The sequence below is a fragment of the Camelus dromedarius genome, chromosome 6 (genome assembly GCF_036321535.1).
Source record: "Camelus dromedarius isolate mCamDro1 chromosome 6, mCamDro1.pat, whole genome shotgun sequence".
NCBI lineage: Eukaryota > Metazoa > Chordata > Mammalia > Artiodactyla > Camelidae > Camelus > Camelus dromedarius.
Window position 1 is genome coordinate 67,649,810 of NC_087441.1, and position 21,240 is coordinate 67,671,049.

Sequence of the window (21,240 nt, forward strand, 5' to 3'; positions counted from 1 at the left end):
AAGGTGCAGAATTGATATGCATTCAGTAGGAACCATACATTTAATTTGAACTTCTATCTTTTCCGAGCGAGTGACATGCGGTGCCACATCTCATGATCTGCACAGCGGCTGCCACCCTCAGTTGGCCACACAATCACAAGGGTCACCAACAACACACTTAACACCATTCTGTATCCATATAACCATTCCGGTTTTTACTTTCAGCACAGGATTCAATACATTGCATGAACTACTCAATGCCATAGTATAAGCAGGCTTTGTGCTGGATGATTCTGCCCAACCACAGGCTAACGTTACTGTTCTAAGGTGGGCCTGGCTAAGCTGAGATGTCCCGTAGGTTAGGTGTATTAAATGCATTGTCAACATACAACGTTTTCAACTTATGATGGGTTTATCAGGACCATCCCATCGTAAGTCAAGGAAAGATCTGGACCTCTTCCTCAGCAACCTCATAGAAACCTGGTTCTGAACTTAACTGTGGCACTCCAGAGTTTCCTTGAAAGAGGAGCTTAGAGGGTGGCAATCCAGATGGGAAGGGGGTGGGACAGTAGAGCGGATCTGCGTGTGCTGGGCCCAACCACCAAGCTCACCTTCCCAGAGAGCCTGGCAGGGCTGAGCCCAACGCCCACTGCAGGCACCTTCATAATGCACCTCATCCCACCCTTTCTTCTCTACTTTTCATCCAAAGATTTTTCATTCTTTTGCTCATTTATTGAAAGAATAGGTACCCAGCACTCAGGCAGGCAATGATCAGGGTCAGGTGCCTATTAGGCCCCTTTCCTTCCACTTTACTGTCATGGAATGACTCCTAAGCCCACTAAATAAACCATCTAAGCCCCCCTCCATGAATAATTTCTTGGCCTAGTCAACCGCAATAAACTTCACATTTTCTCTGTAACTGACAGCTAGAAGTGAGTGCCCGACTCTAAAATCTAAAACTCTAAACTTCCACAGGCAGAATACAGCTTCCCTTCTTTTTGTTTCTTTCTTTTATTCACCGGTCTTGACACTTGGCACTCCAGGCCATCCAGAACACCCCTCTTCATCACTGTACCTTTCAGTTTTTTGTTTTTCCCTCTCAGTTTTATTGTGATATAATTGACTTACAACTTTGTATTAGGTTTAAGGTGCTTTGCTTAATGACTTGATACATATTTTTATTGTGAAATGATTATCACAGTAAGTATAGTTAAAATCCATCACCTCACATAATTACAAAGCTTTTTTTTTCCTTATGACAGTCTACTCTCCTAGCAATTTTCAAATACACAACAGAGTACTGACAGCTATAGTCACCATGTTGTGCATTGCATCCTACAACTTCTTCATCTTGTAACTGGAAGTTTGCCCCTTTTGACCACCTCACCCACTCCCCAACCCCCAGGAGATAATACGGTATTCGTCCTTCTCTGTCTGACTTACTTCACTTAGTATAATGCCCTCAAGGTGCCATGCTGTCAAAAAATGGCAAGATTTCATTCTCTTTAATGGCTGAATAATATTCCATTGTGTGTGTGTTATATGTATTTGTACACTGTATCTATGTCTATATCCTGTTTTCTTTATCCATTCATCCATGGATGGATATCTGGTGCCACATCTTGGCTACTGTGAATAAAGCAACAATAAACATGGGAGTGCACATATCTCTTCAAGATCCTGGTTTCATTTTCTTTGGATATATTTCAGGAGTGGAATTGCTGGATCGTATGGTAGTTCTATTTTTATTTTTTTGAGGAACTTCCGTAATGTTTTCTAGTAGCTATACCAATTTACATTCCCATCAATAGCACACATTTCCTCCACATCTTTGCCAGCATTTGTTATGTCCTATCATTTGGATGATAAGTCCTTCTAACAGGTGGGAGGTGATGTTGCATCGTGGGGTTTATTTTTGCACTTCTGTAATGATTAGTGATGCTGAGCACCTTTTCATGCTCCCATTGGCCACTTTGTATGTCTTCTTTAGAAAAATGTCTATTCAGGTCCTCTGTTCATTTTTTAAATTAAATTTTTTTTTGTTATCGAGTTGCATGAGTTCTGTATGTATTTTGGGTATTAATCTTTTATCAGATATATGATTTGCAAACATTTTCTCCCATTCCATAGACTGCCTTTCCGCTTTGCTGGTGTTCCTTTGCTGTGCAGGAGCTTTTTAGTTTGATATGGTCCCAGCTTATTTTCAATTTTGTTGTCTCTGCTTTTGGTGTAAAATCCGTTTCTGTTTCTTCAATAAGGACTATTTAAAGTACTAAATATGTACCTTCTCAGAAAAATACAGAGAGCCACAGGTGAGTCTTTTTCCTGAAATTATTCTTTTCAGGCACTCAAAGGATTTCCGCATAAAGTGAACACGATGAGGAGACAGATTCCAATATTCTTTTCTTTCCTTTTTTCCTTTTTAATTCTGAGTGATTCACAGCTTAGAAAACAAGTGGTGTGAGTTTCAGGGTCATGAAAGTTGCTGATTATGGGTTGCTTCCTTTGTATTTAAAGTGAAAATTTAATTTTTTTTTAAACTTTTTTTGTTGGGGGGAAGTAATTAGGTTTATTTATTTATATTTAGAGGAGGTACTGGGATTGAACCCAGGACTTGTACATGCTAAGCATGTTCTCTCCCACTTGAGCTATACCCTCCGCCCCTAAAGTGAAAAATTCTTATTTGATCAACCTATTTATTTTTTCACAGGTGTGTTACAGAAATAGAACATGGATATGATGTTTTTGCTAGCTTCGTATATTAAAAAAAGGACACGTAAACGATAACGGATTCTAATTATTTCCAATAAAATGTGTTAATATCTATCATGGAAAGATAGGTGTGGTAAGGATTTGGGTGCTTCTGCCGTGGTGATTAGAGAAGACGTCCAAGAAGACATTAGATTTCCATTGCATCAGAAAATTGTTCACAACAAATGATTTAACTTGCCACAGGGAGCAAAACAATCAGGAAAGTTATATTATGGAAATACATTTGGATTTTCTCATGACACTGAAGTGACCCTGATGACTTCTTTTCAGTATGGATAGACCTCAATCTGACAGCCATTAAAACCGCAGCAATCTATTTTCACGCTTATGAAAAAAATATAAGAATTAATCAAATTTAATTGATGTTTTATTGCTAGCATAACCAAACACAGAGGGAAATAATTGGCTTTATTTTCTGCACTTACTCAAAACTTCTGTTGAATTAGTTATAATGTAAGGCACAGAACTGTGACAGCCACTGTACACCTGGTTCCTCCACAACTTTTTGTTCCTGTGTAAAATGACCCCATATACCACTTCAAAGCTTGGAGAGAGCACCACTGATTCTTTTATTTAAGCACATTTTAAATTTTTTATTAACTCTCAAAAATAAATAAATAAGGAAACGTTCTCTCGCTCCTTTCAACTCCTTGTAAGGGCACAAAACTTTAAGGTGATAGAAATTCTTGTTAAAAATGACTTCCGCAAGAGTCCTCCAGTTTCTCACTAAAGAATCTGTGAGGGCAAAAGAAACTCTAAGCAAGAGGCTGACTGAGTTGAACAGAGAAACAGAGTCCAACTCCTCCCTACCCCTCAATTCTCCTGTATTTGCCAAACAACAGGTTGGGGGGTCAGAGGGCACTGGTGCCATGTAAATGGCAAGATGTTCTGAAAGCTTAGCATTCTGGTCTCACTGTGTCTGGCATTTCATCCAAGCTCTGCAGTCGAAGATACAGAATTCGATGTTGGGTCAACAAAAAGCACAGAACACAGATGCCACAATCTGCTGTCCGGACAGGAGTGGAATGAAGGTTTCTGCTGTCACCTGAGTGCACTGACTAGGGACAAATGACATGGGCATTTGTGGGAAAATCCCATTCAGATCTAATGATAATTTTCTCATTGGAAGATAAGGAAAAAGGAAAAAGACAATTTAAAAAAATACAGATCCCATGAAAAACATGGAGGTGATGCAAGGAAAGGAATAGTGTCTTAAATACAAGCAGGAAGAGCACGGCGGAAAAGACTTACAAAGGAGACCAGGGTGAATAGAGGGGAGATGCTGTGACAAGCTCAGTGGCACAGAAGGATGTGCACCCATTATGAAAAGGTGAAAGCCAGTAAGAGATTAAAAGGCAAGCATATTTAATTGTGAATGGCGTATAAAAGTAAAATAAAAATGGAATGTCACGAAAGAGAAAAATCTGTAAGAGAACTAAAACTCCAACAGGAAAATTGAAATCTACGTTGAAGATAATAAACAAGATGCAGTATTACAGAAAATCAAATAAATGATGAAGGAAGATCTTGAGAAGTTCTATTTGACATGTAATAGGTAAGGCCAAAGAGATTAAAATAATAAGAAAATATGATAAATATCAACAATGTCAGCTATAAACTACAATGACTGGTCTTTCGAAGATGCAATTTTTAGAAATGTTTCCTCAAAAAATTTCTCAATCAAAATCTATAGTTTAATTTTTGAAGTTGGAAAAAAGTTATGCTCAAGGCCATTTAGAAGTATGAACAGGAAGAACACCTAAGAAGCAGCAGTTATAACAATTAGGTATTAAAATATCTAATGAAGTTAAAGTAACTCAAATTAGCATGGTAGCAGTGTAAGAACTTAACAGGTTAGGTTAATAAACAAACTGTACATGTGAAAACTAAATACACTAAATAAAGCATCACAAACCAAAGGAAAGGAGTTAGAGCCACCCAACAAATAACTGGGAAGTTGAATTTTTCTCCACTTCATAGCCTCACTTCACTCCATGCACTGATACATTTTCCAAATATATTAAATAAATGTAAAAACTAAGATATACAATGAATCAATTTCCAGCAATATGATGAACCAAATGACCAAATTAACCCTCATACTACACAATACCTAAAAATATTTAAACACAACCCCTTCACAGACTCATACAGACACACAAACCTAGAATTAACAAGAGGAGAGGGGCTGAACTGTCTGGAAAGTACGGATCATCTTTGGGAGTCAGAAATAATGAGAAAGACTGAACACAAAGAGAGGATCTGTCTGCTGGTATGGAACCTGTGCTTTTGGGCATTCTGCCAGCTCCCTGCTGACCAGCATCTTGGGTTTTACCTGGATACGCTGACACCTATACAAGGTGGGGTTTTGGAACTGAGGCACCCACTAAAGCTGAAGCCATCAAAAGTCACCCTAAGTAGGTAAACTCGGGGGAAAAATACAAAAAAAACAAAAAAAACCCAAAAACGAAAGCAAGAGTGAATTTGACAAGAAATAAAGGAAAAGAATTTCTGAAAATTTGGAGTCGTAAACCTACCCTTACGCAGGGTGGAGATGAGGTTCACTTCTATTTTAAACTGTATGTAAGACTGTCCTATTCCTTGAAAGCTAAGCATCATAGGTCCTAAAGCCACTTGCATGTGTTACTTTGTGCAAGAGGCGAGGAAAGGGTGTGGAGATACTGGTCTCCCTTTCATCTTTTATTATCCACACAATATAAATATACGCTTGGATTGTATTAAATCCATGTAATATCAATGTACATAATAAAATATAAAACCATTGCCTTCAACTTCTTTCCTCCACATGTGGCAAGGAGTGGGGATGGATTCAGGCATGGTGGCTGTTATAAATATAGTAATAAATATACTCTGATATATGTATCAAAAACATTTACCAAATTACTGATTTGTGTGTATTTCTTTAATGTTTCATATTTACTCTATTATTCTTTAACATAAAAATTTCAATTTACAATACAAACTTACGAATTCATAAGCAAAATTTAGAGAGCTGAGAAAAGTGTAATCAATGCACAGAGAAACAACTACGCTAGAACTTCAAGATGGAGGAAATCAACCCTACTGCATTTGTGCATTGCTAGAAGGCTTCTGTTAGGTTTCAAGGCTTTGAAATATGTTTTACTGGGACCTTTCAATGTAGACAGAGGGCCTTTGTTTGCAGGTGTAAAAATAATCAGAAATTAGAAATTTAAATTTTAAGATACGCTTTGTGATCACGAACTCTACTCTGAAAGAATTATTCCTATCACAATTCAAAAAGCTATGAATTATGATTGTGTCAGGAAAAGGACAAACACCAACAGATTCACGAGCCATCCTAACAAGCAGCAGTAATGTCGCTATGCTTTGTGTGGGCATCTGCTCTGTATAAACCCTGAGATGCTCTCCAAACTAAAATGGTAAAATGGCCAGAAAAGTGGAGTGATCATGATACAATCTGTTTGAAGATACCCATAAGCCACATGTTAGACTGGCTGCCACTCTAAGTCTTTGGTTCAACTGCTGAGGACAAAAAAAAACCCAAAACATACTTATCACCAAAAAGCAACTGCGTCTGGCTTACAACTAGGCTCAGGAATTCTCCAAAGCCACTAAACTAATTAATGATGAAGTTCGGACAGAACCCAGGACTTCCAACTGGTACTCTGTCCTCTTTCCCCACCTTTTACCAATTCTATTACGCTTCTGTCTTCATCCATGATCAAATCACGAGTAAATTAATGATTACTTAAAAATGTCAGCTCATCATTTGCATATTTTGAGTTGCACTGTCACAGCCTATTCTGAAATTAGATCATAGAGGCCATTTTAATACTCACAGGTATATGGTAATGTATGGCCTTTACTGATAAATCATCCTGGTCTTTACCATTCTGTTGCCAACTATGTCCTCTAGCACGAACTAGACAGAGATTCAAATGGTTATTCTGGACTACTTGTTCTTTAATAGATTTTTTTTAAGTCTGCCTATGTCTTTATAGCTTTTTCCTTTTTTTTTTTTCCTCAACAGGCCTGTCTATGGCTTTGAATTGAAACAGAAAAAAGGGTCATTAAAATTACCAAATTTTTAATGAGAATATTATGGCAATAGAGAATATTTTGCAAAATAAGGCAACTTATGTAGATCTAAAGAAATTTTACTTTTAGACAAAAATAAAAGAAACCATTCAGTTATGTATCGAGTGTTAACTTCTCAGTTAAATCATCTAAATGAAGCCATTCTCCGCAAATACTGATGGTGTTTTATTTTAAATACTCATAACTTGCATGCCATTCAACCATAAAGCATTTATTTGAAGTAACCACAGTGTCCAAAATTTTGACAGTTTCTAAAAGGCCAAGTAATTGTTATATTTTATTGACATCTCATCACCCCAGAAATTTATGACAGTCAAATCTGTGAAATCAACCTTGGAAATTAAAAAAAAAAAAAAAAAAAAAGATACCTATGTCTCTCCAAGACAACCAGGATTTGTTTGTTCCTCCCATCTACCCCACCCACCCATCCTCTCTTGCTCTCATCTCTCACTTCCTTTTGCCTGAGAGACTGGGTTTCTCTCCATTTTACACATTCATGCTACTGGTGCACAGTTATGTGACCGACCACACTCTCCAGCTCATTAAGGTTCTGTTCCCAGTCTGCTTGCCAGAAAGAGATGTTTCTGTCCAAGCTTTTCTTCTCTTAAACACTGTCTGAAAATATAGTCTTTTTCTTCCTCTCTTTCTCCCCACTCCTCCTCTTCTCACTATAATCCAATCTACGGGTTGAAGAAAATGAGTTGTTTCTCCTGTACAGTCTGATTTTACCAATGGCATGCTCATGGTTAATTTAGCACGGTCCTCTGTGTTGTCTATAAGTCTGTAGTTCATGCTAGGGTCTTCAAAGTTTGTCTTCAAGATAGACTGCTGCAGAGGTCACACAGCATTTTAACCAGGCATCTGATTCCAAAGCTCATACTCTTAGCCAGAATGATTTAGCATAGCCTTGGCGATGTCTCTACAAAGCCTCTGTGTGGTGAATGCCCCAGCTAACTTTCATCTTTGTTGCCAACTGAGCTCACAGATAAAAATTTTGCTTAACAAGAAGTAGCTTCAGAAAGGCATTCAATGATGTGGAAATGTTTATGCCAATAGCATATTTGGAGGAATTTTAAGCTTTGTTTCATCCTTACCTAATATTTAATTATTTGCATCAAAAACCCTGGTAAAGGAAAAACAGCGCTAATCTAAAACAGAACTCGCTATCAGGGATTCCTCCTAAGTTCTTGTTATGAAACAACCCAAAATAAACGGAAAAGCCATGCTGGGGAGCCCCAGTCTCCACACTGTCCACTTGAGCACAGTTGGATGCAAACACTATTCTCTCAGATGGATTGACGGCTGATGGCACCAGGCTTCCCAGATCTTGGATATGATAAAAATACGCATATTTTGAGAAAATTATATGGTTTCTCTCTCAGCTGAAATAGGTCAGCTGTTTCTTGCTCAGAGCTATGATTATTTTTCTCTTTATCTTGGTGAAAAATGCTTATTTTGTTGCTACATTTTGCCCTGATACAGAAAATTAGTTTGCTTTGGAGAAAGTATATACAAACTCGATTCAGATTCAGAAACTTTAATTTGCATGTTCCATTTTTATAAATGAGTTGCTTAGTTTTTATTTTATTTAACAAGTTAAACAAATGAAGAGTAAAAATGCTTCCTAATGAAGGCAGCCGAGTTGTTTAGTTTTCTTCTGCTAATATGCTTGACTTCCAATTTAAAAAAATCTATTTTATGTAGAAATTTCATTTACTTTGTAAACTTCAGGTTTCTAAAGTATTTAATTTGAGTATGCAGATAATACTCAAAATTCAGATTTCACCCCATCCTTTTCAATATTCCAAAAGCATTGCCATTTTTAATAGCTTGGCTACTGTACCCCAAAACATGCTGATTAGATAGTGGCATGAACTGTATCTAAGTAGAAAACATTTCTGTAAAAAAGCCATTAAAATCTGAGGTTTCATTTTAAATCAATATAGTTTTGAAACCCAAGGACATTTTTTCTTTTAGAATCTATGTTACATTTTTAATTCTGAATTTTTTTCAACATAAAAAATATCTCAAAATGCAAAAAGCACAGCTCTTGGGTATACATACTATGTATTTTCAACACTCATTAATATTTTCCTCATATTTACTTGAGATTCTGCACTTTTAAGAGAAACTTTTAAAAAGTCTAGATATACTGGAGGAGTATTTCTTGTGTGTGTGAAAACCGTTTTGTATATATAATTTTCAAAACTGGTATATTTGGGTATCTCTCCTCTTTGGATACTTCCTTGTTCCCTATAAATCAACATAATGCTTTCAAAATTTATCACTGTTAATACATGGAGACCGAATTTATTTATTTTAACTGCAGAAAATTCATTTTTTGATATCCCACATCCAACCATCTTTTTTAAATGGGCACTGTTATTTCCAAGTTTTAGCTGCTGCAAAAATGCTAACGTGCACATCTCTGTACAGGCATCCTTCGTACAGTGGACCTGTGACAGCTTAGAGGATACACATCTTTAACTTTAGCCGGTGATGACTTCCATCTCCCCACACAATCACTAACACCTGCTACTGCTGCCAAGTCAATTTTTTTTTAAGTTTATGTCAATATAATCAGTATGATACTTCTCATTGTCTTCTAGACTTGCCTTTCCTGGCACTGCTGGGGCTAAGCACCATTCATGTTAATTTTCCTTCTGTGTTTCCTCTTCTGTTAAACTGCCTTTTCCTGTTGTTAGCTCACTTTTCTACTGGATTGTTTATCTCTTTTTCTTATTGGTGTATGGTTCATTTAGTCTTCACCTTTTATTGGTTATAAATTATACAGATTTTTTGGGGGGATACCATAATCCTCTTTACCATGTAGACAACTCAAATACAGCTTTATAAGGAAATTTTCTTTCTGACTCAGTTCCAGAAACAATTCTCCTAGCACACGCAGGACTCAGGAACTTGACAGCCAGTTGGGAGGAGACAGTGAATCTGCTGCTACTCCCTGGGGATAGTCCCCGGGGCGGGGTGGGGAGTGGGAAGAAAAGAAGGCTGATAACTAAGCTGATCATCTTAAGTGGACCTCCTGGTATTTGCTATTAAGAGGAGATTGTATCTATTAAACATCCTTAGTGGGAGGTTCCTAACAAAAGAATTACGCATCTAAATGGACCAGAATCTGTGAGACACAGCTCCTTGATGGTCGGTCATATAGGCTGTAAAGTTCTCTGGGTTATAAAATGGAGATGTTTAACACCTTAAGAGCTCTCCCTGTGTGAGAAACCCCACAAAATCTCCCTTGGAGACCTCATCTATTATTCAAGGACAGGCACATTTCAGAACAAGGACCTCAAGAACCACACAGAAAGTCCCACGTCTGTCTGCTTCATCTGTACCCTCTGTCTGTCTGTCTCTTTGAAATTATTAGATATTGAATGAGGCCTCTCTGATTCATAGGATTCAGTCTGACAATCCAGTGGTGGATTTGCTCACAAGTGTCATCAGCGATTTTGCCAGGGTAAGCCTGAACACTCACTGAACCTCGACTGTCTCCTTTCTGCCTTGCTTCTGGACTCTCTCTTTCTGCCTATCTGATTTTACTTGACGCATCATAGAAACTGTCTTTCTATTGATTTCCATTTCTTCAAAAAATACTGTCTTTGCCACCTTCCTACTTATCTTCACCTCAAGGCAACTGGCTGGTTATGGGGCCCGGACTGGAGCCAGGACTGGAGTTAGGATTCTTTAACACGCATACACAGTATAACCAAAACATTTATGCCACTTTTTCCATGTCACCTTTCCACATTCGCAAAACAGTCTACTTTTCTTATAATTTAAAAATAAGATACACTGATAAGCTAGCATTCAGTAGTATAAAAATTTTAGTAATGCCTGCTCAGAAGGATGGTTCTGTGAAAATCATATACCATCTAGCTATCTAGAGAAACCTATATACTCAGTCATAAAATTCTAATAAACAAAACAGGAAAGTTACTGAAAACATGTCTATTGGCTTTTATAGAGATACGCATCCCAGGGGTGCTCGGTAACTGTTTACTAGCTGGCTTTTCCTAGATGGCTGCTGCTTGAGTTCTGTATAAAAAGAGGAAGAAAAGCCATTCAAAGGAGTTGCAAAATTTTCCAACACAAAGTCCTAGGGGTGTAACAAGTGAGAAATTAATATTGATGTTTTGATTTTGTTCTCAGTTTTGAACAGCCAGACAATACAGGCCCTTAGAAAATCAATGTGTCAGCAGTTTAGAGCATTCCATGGGGGCCACTTTTTCAGGTATTTTAACAACAAACAGAAAACCAAGGCGATTATGTCCCAAGATGGTAAATATACAATAATCATGATGAGGAAAATTCTGTCACTCCAAAATGAATGACAGATACAAACTCTTAATTTTAATCAAATGATAAAGAAAAGACTCCAAATAGGAGAATACAAAATCTATAATTTGTCAAGATATGAGGAGAAGTTTATCCTCAACAGCATGTAAACAACTTTTTCAAGACAGAAAAAAAGTGCATTCAAACAAACACAGCTATAGAAAAGGATAACAAAATAAGAGGATGCAAAGCTACTTTCTCATAAATCAGGCTCACAGTAGATTGTAGATAAAGAATATATTAAGACTGACACAGATATATTATGTGCTATAATTTTACCTTTATAAAAATAAGTGAGACAATAGACATGTCACATGCAGAAGACAAAGTAAAAACAGTTATCAGTGAAATACAAAGAATTAACGTGGTCGGTCAGTGGCTTATTTATTTTATAACTAGAGATTTACTTCCATTCACCCATTTCTCACCTGTCCTGGCAACCACTCATGTGTTCTCTGTATCTGTAAGTCTATTTTTGTCTTGTATTGTTTTCATTGTTTGTTTATTTGTTTTTAGATTCCATATATAAGTGAGATCATATGGCATTTATCTTTATCTGATTTCTTTCACTTAGCATAATACCCTCTATATCCTTCCATGTTGTTAGTAAATGGTAAGATTTCTTTTTGATAGCCAAGTGATATTCCATTGTAACAGCTATCTATTTTAAACAAAAACATATATGAAAAGCCTTAGAGAAGTATGAAATGTTTAGAATAGTGTTTGATACATAATAAGGCTCAATAAATATTTATGATAATAATTATTATTGAATTTCCCACTAATTTTTAAAAAATAGGATCTCTCCTACATCTAATATACAAATACATTAGAAACTGAATCAGATTCGTATATAGTACATTATATATTTATAGTTTTTAACTTAGTGACTACTTAGAAGACTTTCCATCATTAAAAACTAAAGCTGTTTTTCATAGCTCCTGGTGACCTATTAGTATTCTTTAGATAACAACAAAGTAATTAAGTGTTTAAAGTGAGCTAAAGAAATGCATATAAAAGCACTAAGAAAAGTATATTATGTTTATTTTGGATTCAGAAAAAAATGTTAAACTTCAAAAAAATGTGTTTTAATTGAGGTATAGTTTATGCACGGCGAAACACCCAGGACTTTAGTGCGCGTTTTGATGAGTTGTGACAGTTGCTACGCCCTTGTAACCACACTCCAATCCTTCCTGCCCCTTTTCAGTTAAGTCCAGGCTCACATCGAATCAACCACTATTGTAAATATCTTTCACCACATGTTAATTTTGCCTGTTTTAGAGCTTATTAGACATTTAATCAAACCACGTATGTTCTTTTGAGTCTGGCTTATTTTTCTTAGCCCAGTTTTTTAGGTTCCTCCATGCTGTTGTGTGTGTCATGGTCTTCATGCATTTTGAGGTTGAATAGTATTCTACTAAATATGTTTAAGATAACTTACTTATTGATTCTCCTGTCAGTGGAAATACGAGTTGTTTTTGGACTGATACTCTTAAAATTAAAAATATTATGAACATTTATGGGCAACTGTTTAAGTCAACGTAGCTGTTGAATTGCTTAGCCAAACGGAATGAGTGTAATTAACTATCTGAGGAACTGTCAGCCTGTTTTACATTTTCCTAGCAGTTTACGAGTTCCCACAATCCCACAAAAATTTAGCATTGTTAGCTTTTTAAATTTTAGCTACTCTTGTCATTGTCCAGCGCATTTCTCTGATGACTAATCAAATTGCACATTATTCATGTATTTGCTGCTCATTAGTACATCTTCATTCACGTATTTAAATCTTCCACTCATTTTTATATTGAGTTGTTGATCCTTTCGTTCCCAACTGAATTACCTTAAGACATGTCAAAATCAATTGGCCATATGCGTGTGATCTATTTCAGAACTGTCAACTTTCTAGCTTTTCGGTAAACTGTCCAGGATTTTCTATGTTTCTCAACATGCTGACTCTAAAGATAGTTTCACTTCCTCCTTTCTCAAAGCGCAGCAGCCTTATTGCAATGGCTAGTATGTCTCGTGCAATGATAACCAGAAATGATGGAAGACGACATCCCTCCCTTATTTCTCATCTTCAGGGAAAAGCATTCAGTCTTTCACCAGTGGGTATAACTATAGGTTTTTCACAGAAAAAAGAATATCATGCTGAGAAAGCTTCCTTCTATTTCTTACATTTGTACTTTAAAAAATCATAAATGGGTTGTGAATTTTGGCAAATGACTTTTCTGCATATACTCAGATCATATGGGTTTTCTGTTAATATTATAAATTATATTGATTGTATTATGAATGTAAAAACAACATTGAATTCCTGGGGTAAATCCCACTTGATCATCATGTATTATTCTTTTTATATGTTGCTGGAGTCTATTTACTAATAGACAGTAGAGATTTCACTTCTGTGGTCATGAGAGATATTCTGAGTTTGTTTTTGTTTTTGTTTTTGTTTTCTTTTCTTGTAATGTCTCTCTGGTTTTGATCCTGAAGTAATGATGGTCTCATGAAATGAGTTAGAAATGTTCCCTACTCCTTCATCCTCTAAAGAGTTTGTGTAAGAGTGTTATTATTTCTTCCTTAAATGTGTGACAGAATTCATTTGCCCTGGATGGTCTTTACAGAAAGGCTTATAATTTTAAATACAATAGATTTAATCAGCATAGGGTAATTTAGGTTTTCTAAATCTTCTGGAGTCAGTTTTGATAATTTTCACCTTTCAAGGAATGTGTGTGTTTAATCTAAATTGTTGAGATTCGCAAAAATTTTTTTCATATTTACCCTATTATGTTTTTAATAGCTTTTTATTTTTATGCTAAAATTTCCTATTTTTCTTATTATTCATGTTTTCTTTTTTATTGAATGAAAGATTCATTCAATTCTTTAGTGCTTTACAATTTTCAAAAATTTTTTTTAAGTTTAACATTTTTTATTGAGTTATAGTCATTTTACAATGTTGTGTCAAATTCCAGTGTAGAGCACAATTTTTCAGTTATACATGAACATACATACATTCATTGTCACATTCTCTTTCGCTGTGAGCCACCACAAGATCCTGTATATATTTCCCTGTGCTACACAGTACAATCTTGTTTATCTATTCTACATTTTGAAATCCCAGTCTGTCCCTTCCCACCCTCTGTCCCCCTGGCAACCACAAGTTTGTATTCTATGTCTATGAGTCTGTTTCTGTTTTGTATTTATGTTTTTTGTTTTTTTTTAAGATTCCGCATATGAGCGACCTCATATGGTATTTTTCTTTCTCTTTCTGACTTACTTCACTTAGGAAGACATTCTCCAGGAACATCCATGTTGCTGCAAATGGCATTATGTTGTCAGTTTTTGTGGCTGAATAGTATTCCATTATATAAATATACCACATCTTCTCATGATTTCATAATCCCATAATAACCCCTTATTTTTCCATACCCCTCCATTGCAACCTCCCTCCTCTCTCCCCACAGGTAAGCACTAGTGTGTTCTCTGAGTCTGCTTCTTTTTTGTTTTATTCACTAGTTTGTTGTATTTTTTAGATTCCACACATAAGTGATATCAATGCAGTGTTTGTCTTTCTCTGTCTGCCTTATTTCACTTAGCATAGTGTTCTCCAAGTCCATGTTGCTGCAAATGGCAAAATTTCATTCTTTTTTATGGCTGACTAGTATTCCATTGTATCTATATACTATATCTTCTTTATTTGCTCATCTGTTTATGAGCACTTAGGTTGCATCCATACCCTGGCAATTATAAACTGTGCTGTTATGAACACTAGGGTGCATGTATCTTTTTGAATACATGTTTTTCAAATACATATCCAGGAGTGGATTTGCTGGGTCATACAGTAGCTCTATTTTTAATTTTTGGGGAAACCTCCATACTGATTTCCAAAGTGGCTGCACCTATTTACATTCCCACCAGCAGTATATGAGGGGTCCCTTTTCTCCACACCTTTGCAACATTTGTTATGTGTTCTTCCTGATGATAGCCATTCTGACAGGTGTGAGTTGTTACCTCACTGTGATTTTGATTTGCATTTCCCTGATGATTAGCAATGTTGAGCATCTTTTCATGTGCCTATTGGCCGCTTGCGTTTCCTTTTTGGAAAAATGTCTATTCAGTACTGCCCATTTTTTAATCGGTTTTTTTTTTTTTATGTTGAGTTGTCTGAGCTGTTTATAATGTTGAATATTAACCCTTTATCAGTCATTATTTTTTCTCATGGTTATGGGTTATACATTCTTTCTTCTTCATATATTGTGATTTCTGAATGGACGCTAGACATTAATGATACCATGTTGTTGAGTTTCTGTATTACACTGTTCCAGCAGGTGGCCAACAGAGCTGTGAATCAGCAAGTTCATTTCAAGCTCTGTTAGAATCTGTCTAGCAAAGTCTTAACCCTAGGACTATAAAGTACATACTGCTAAGGGTCATTTTAGGGTCTCTACTGATTTCTTATTAAATAAGGTCTTGCCATTATAGCTGGATAGAATTTGGATCACCCCAAGCACTGAGTTCTGGCCACTCATTCAGCTCACAACTTCTTTGTAGTATTTCTTTCCGGAGTAGTTTTTCTTTGCTTGGCCTTGGGAAGTGTCCTACCTACGCATGTGCAGTTTAGCATTCAACAAATAATCAAGAAAACCTCTGTGCAAATTTCTTGAGCTCTTCCTTTTCAGAGTTTTCTTCTTTCCAGGACACTCATCCAGAAATTCTCTCCTTCCGTACTCTGGAACGCCAGCCTCTGCCCCTTCAGTACAGTGAGACCGCTGGGACCTGGTTGGGTTCCACCTGTGTCACAGTCCAGAAAGGCCTTCGGGCCAAAAGTTAAGGCAATCATGGGGCTCACAGAGTTTGCTTCCCTTACCTCAGGAATCCCAATTTTGTACTGCCTATTGTCTAAAATTCACTAATTTATACATTTGTCCAGACTTTTTGCTCTTTACATTGGGAAGGCTACTCTGTGAACAATAAATTTGTATGACTTTTTAAAATTCTTTTTCATAAGTTCCAAGAAATTGCATTTTTTAAAGAATAATCAGACATTTTATTTATGCCTTTTCCAAAAAATCTTCATAATATGCAAGTCTGAGATGTAAATCACCAGTTAAGAGTTGAATGCAGTTAATGCAATAAAATCAGCTTCTTAAATGAATCTCCATGAATCAGTTTCAGAAAATGGTTAATGTTAAGTTTTGTATCAGAGGTCAAAATGCATAGCGCAATGATCTATATGTACAACAATAAGACTAGTAAAGTGTGAGTATCATAAGATGCCACTAAGCCACTAAAAATCACATTTTCTTAGAAAATTAAAATCATTTGAAAAGTGCTCATGATATAGTTACCTGAGAAAGCAGAAGATAAAACTATGCACTGTATGACAAATATTCTGGGGAGCAAAATACTCTAAGAGACACAAAACTGGAAAGTCATAAAATGTATAGTATGACTTTCATATTTATATTTTATTTATAGATTTTCTACATAATCCATATTACATATAATAAATATATATTACTGTTTATATCTAATAAAATTCTTAAACCATTTAAGCCTGACATTCATAATAGTCATCTAACATCTAATAGTAAAATAAAGCTTTTGTTCTTTCCTTGTTCGTACATCTGCCTCTCCCATTCCACAGTACTTTCCCCCTGCTCTCTTTCTGATTATGATTTCATGATTGCCATACAGTGATTTCCCCCAAATTTTTATGTATGCCCCTCTCCTTTCTCTCAAGTTTTAATTTCATATTCCCATCTGCCTATTTTTAGATTACTTCAGTATTCAGTATAGTCCTGAAATCAGTATATCCAAACTCAACTTATTCTGTTAATAAACAGAATAAGCATTGCTTCCTAGTTACCTAATTCTCAGAGATATCATTTTTCCTATCTCTTAGTTTTACAGTATTAATTTTTCCACTGATTCTCCTCTCCTTCACATTAAATCTTTCCTTGAGTCCTTTGGATAACACCTCTTATATACAAGTGGTTATTTCTATTGCTGCTTGTCGAGGATTTATTGCATTGAGAGCCCCAAATAAATGTCTTCCCTGCATTCATGCCCTTTGCCCTGTATTCCCTTCTTCTCTGTTCTCTTGCTACCATGAATCTCTGAGCCTTATGTGTGATGAAACTGTGGACTGGCTACATCATAGCCACCCTTTTAGAATAAAAAAGCTGAAAAAGCATAAAATTTCATTTTCTATACTTTTTTGCTGCTAGGGTTCTGAATGTGTAGTTGATTTAGAAATGAATGCACTCATAAAAACTTTGTAGTTGAAACTGAACCACAGTGAGACAGGTACAGCACAGGGTTTAAATCTGGCTGCTGTGCTTTGTGGCAGGACTGTTTTCTGGACTCTGACTGTAGTAGCTCCTTGAGTCAGCAGGCAGGTTCCGGTCATGATGACAAAGGCAGCAGTTCCTCTAGAGGCAAATTCTGCTGTGTGGTTATGGGAGTCACTCATGAAAGTAGGGCCTGGAGTCTCTTCTCAAACAATTCTATAGCTATTCATGCATTCTTTTCTGCTTAAACTGGCTGGAGTGAATTCAGTTATCTACTGTTAATAATGCCAACTAGTGGTTTCCTTGTCTTTAAACAACAATATTAATATCTTAAAAGGTTGTTAAAAGGATTGAGTGGGACAATTCATGTAAAGCATGTTAACATGTTACCTGCCAAAAATTAGTTCTTGTTGTTTGTTATCGTTACTGTAAAGTGGCTTAATGATCAGAACGCCTGGGTTTGAATTATGGCTTTTAACATATGTTCTGTCTACAATCTTGGTGAAATTGCTTAACTGCTCCAAGATTTGATTTCTTTACCTACAAACTAGGCCAAAAAGTGTAACTACTTCATAGATTTTTTTTTGTAAAAACTAAATAAAAATTTCTTTTCTGCAATTCGCTCTTCTCCACAAAAATCTAATTCCATCAAACTCATCTCTCACATTGCTTCCTGTTTTTAATGCCTTGATCTCACCTTGTTTCCTCAGAGTGCTGGGCATACATTTTAAAAATAACACCCAGTGCCTCTACATTATATATCCTCTGTTTCTCAATTCAAATCCATTTTTCAAGTTGTTCCTATTAAAAATAACAGCCAGTCCCTCTACATTATGTATTCTTTGTTTTTTTCAACTTGAATCCATTTTTTAAGTTGTTCCTTTTCCATGAAGTCTTCTTAGGGACTTCCAACCTAACTTGATCAATTCCTTGATCTCAGAGATGCTACAAGCAGCACCATGCATTTTAACACTTCACTGCTTTCAATTAGTAAATGTACCTTACTTCTTTCCCAAATGGATTTTCAGCTCCTTGCGATCAGTAACACTTACTTTTTAAAAATATATCTAACAGAGTTCTTACAAGGGTTCACTATTTAGTAGTCACTTGAAAAACTGCTGACTGGATGATTTACCACGTCACTGAATTCAATTAGATTATATAATATTTTGGACTGTGTCATAAAATGTTGAGAACTTCGGTATAAGAACTTGGTTAAAAGCTATTTAATACTATAGACATATATTTTTTCCTCTTTAACAAAACATTTCTGTCTCTGATTTCCTTTAATTGTGCTTAATTTACCACAACAGCAATAATAACATCAAATGAGTTGACAAAGTTAACACATATATACCAGTGTCAATATTAAAACATGAGAATGACTTCTGTTCCTTAGACATACTTGTCAGCAGTGATATAAGACTTTGCACAGAAAAAAATGGCTTAGAGCGTTCTTTTCAACCTTGGCTGCACGCTGGAATCACCTGGAGAGCTTTAACAAGAAATACCAATACCTGTGTCTTAACCCCAGAGACTGCTCTTTGATGGGACTGGCATATGATCTGGCAACGGGACATTTAAAGTTAGCTAGATGATTCTCGGGGGCAATCAGGACTAAGGAGCACTGGTCAGATGCTCTTCTGCATTTAGCATCCTCTCCCATTCACTTTCCTCTCACTGTTTTGCTTTAGGAACACACTGCCTGCTTGGAGAGGTTTAAGGCCATTCATTCCTTTGGCATTCCTTTGCCGTCACCGGTGACACCTTTGGCATATATACACCAGTAAGGATGATAAAATGGCATTATTTTGAAAACTATTTTCTGACAATATCTTTCTGTAATTTCAGCAGGCAGAAACAGTATTCCCAAACGTTAGAAATAAGGTAATGGCTAAAATATCAGCCTGGCAAGAGCAGAGGGGAGGAGAAAGGGAAGGAAAAGCCTACAGCTGTATCAACTATAAATCAAAGTTACAGTTTCAAGTTGTGTGTACCTGATTGATGGAGCCCAGATCGTCAGTGAAGCTGTTTACTTCTGACAGAAGCAGAGATATTATAGATTTTCTCAACAAGCTGCATCTTCCCAGGGTTACCAGACTCTGAGAGACGTAATGCTGCACCTGAAACTGAAGATCAAAATGAGTAGGTTTCAACTTTCTATCAAGTCAGGTCAAAATCTATTTAATGGGCATTTCCTAAGATTTACTACTGAGCCCCACGCTGCGGGGAGTACAGAAAGTGTCAGCATGATTCTGGGTCAGTCTCAAGCAAAGTTGTGAAACAGACAGACTGTAATAATATAAGCAATGACATTTTACAACAGTTAATATTTTGAAATGTGTGACAAGGTGCTAAAATGGAAGCTTTAGCTGAAGGACCAAAAGATAGTATCATGTAGATAACAGACTACGTACAGAATGAATAAAGGAGACGAGAAAACAAGACTCTCAAGCCCTTACCCACTAAATACAGATATGGAGATAGAGAGAGAGAAAAAGGGTAAGAGGGAGAAGTTTGAAGATGTCTCTTTGGGGAGAGCTACTGGTGCGCCCCGCGTCCCACCTCTGCTCTGGTGGGACTTCTCTATTCTCCACAAGTCAAAAGAGAGATGCTGTAGCGTGAGGGGAAAAAAGTGCAGACCTCTGAATTTTCATGTAGAGGCAGCAAAACTACCCATCACGAAATAAATTTAAAAAGACAGTGGGAGACAATAAACTATATCCCATATAGTTATTAGGAGAAAGGCCATTTGATTATTAATCACATTAAGGTGGGCGTGGCTCATCTCTGGAATTTCATTAAATTCCATTAAATTCATTAAATTTCATTAAAAGTGAATCAATGACAATAAGGAAGTGAATAGATTATTGACGTCAAAAGAAATTTCTGTTATAAATCTGGACATGAATAACTAGCTGCTAATAACCATTTTCTAAATCAACTTATCAATTTAAAACTAAGACCACATCAATTTATTGTCACAGAAAATCATAGTTATTTATCACTGTTACTTCTTAATAATGTAATGGCTGACACACACTTTTCGTAACTCTCCAGTACCCCTTATTAAATTTCAGATTTTTTACAACTTTTTTGTTTGTACCTGAAAGAAAGAGTTCTCTTATCTAAGCTCTGAAAAACTTCTGTTGAGTATTGTTTCACTGGTGGTTTAGTTGTTTACTTACTTTTTTCAATCTTTAATTCTGTAGCGGATAACTTAAAGAGGGAAAAAAAATTACAATAAAAGGGACTTTAGAGAGTAGGAATGAAATGAAGGTAGTGAAGAGGTTAGGTTGCAGACTCGAGCCCAGGGGTGCTCAAGCCAAATTCCAGCTCCACTGCTTATTAACTTCTGCTAATAACTTACCCTTTCATGTCTTGGCTTACACATCTGCAAAACAGTGAGTGTGACAGCACCCACCACACAGAGCTGTTGTGCATATTAAGTCAACAGCAAAAATGCTGAACCCAGTGCCGGGGACCTAGTAAGCGCTCAGTGAGTGTTAAATGTTACAATGTAGGATACTAATGTAAAAGCATTGAAGGTTATATGTTTCATCCATTGACCCTTGAGAAGTTAAGTGCTAGAAATAAGATCTATTTGTCTAGAGTTAATGCAGTCCTTTTAGAGGGCATTATGAGGAGGAAAGTTCGTCACAAAGAGCTCTCCCATAAAATAGCCATAAACTATGACTGTCTTCCCAGGATGACTGAAGTTCACGTGAAAGCAAAGACGAAGTAC

The 21,240-nt window shown here is 36.3% G+C and overlaps 1 protein-coding gene across 1 annotated transcript in view; it reads right to left on the reverse strand.

Moving 5' to 3' along the window:
* The window catches only part of MEI4 (meiotic double-stranded break formation protein 4), a 124,431-nt gene that overhangs the window by 26,642 nt on the left and 76,549 nt on the right, over positions 1 to 21,240 (reverse strand). The window contains exon 5 of the mRNA XM_064487124.1: positions 19,493 to 19,624. Within this exon, the coding sequence (XP_064343194.1) occupies positions 19,493 to 19,624 (132 nt within the window). The remainder of the gene's footprint in view (positions 1 to 19,492; positions 19,625 to 21,240) is intronic.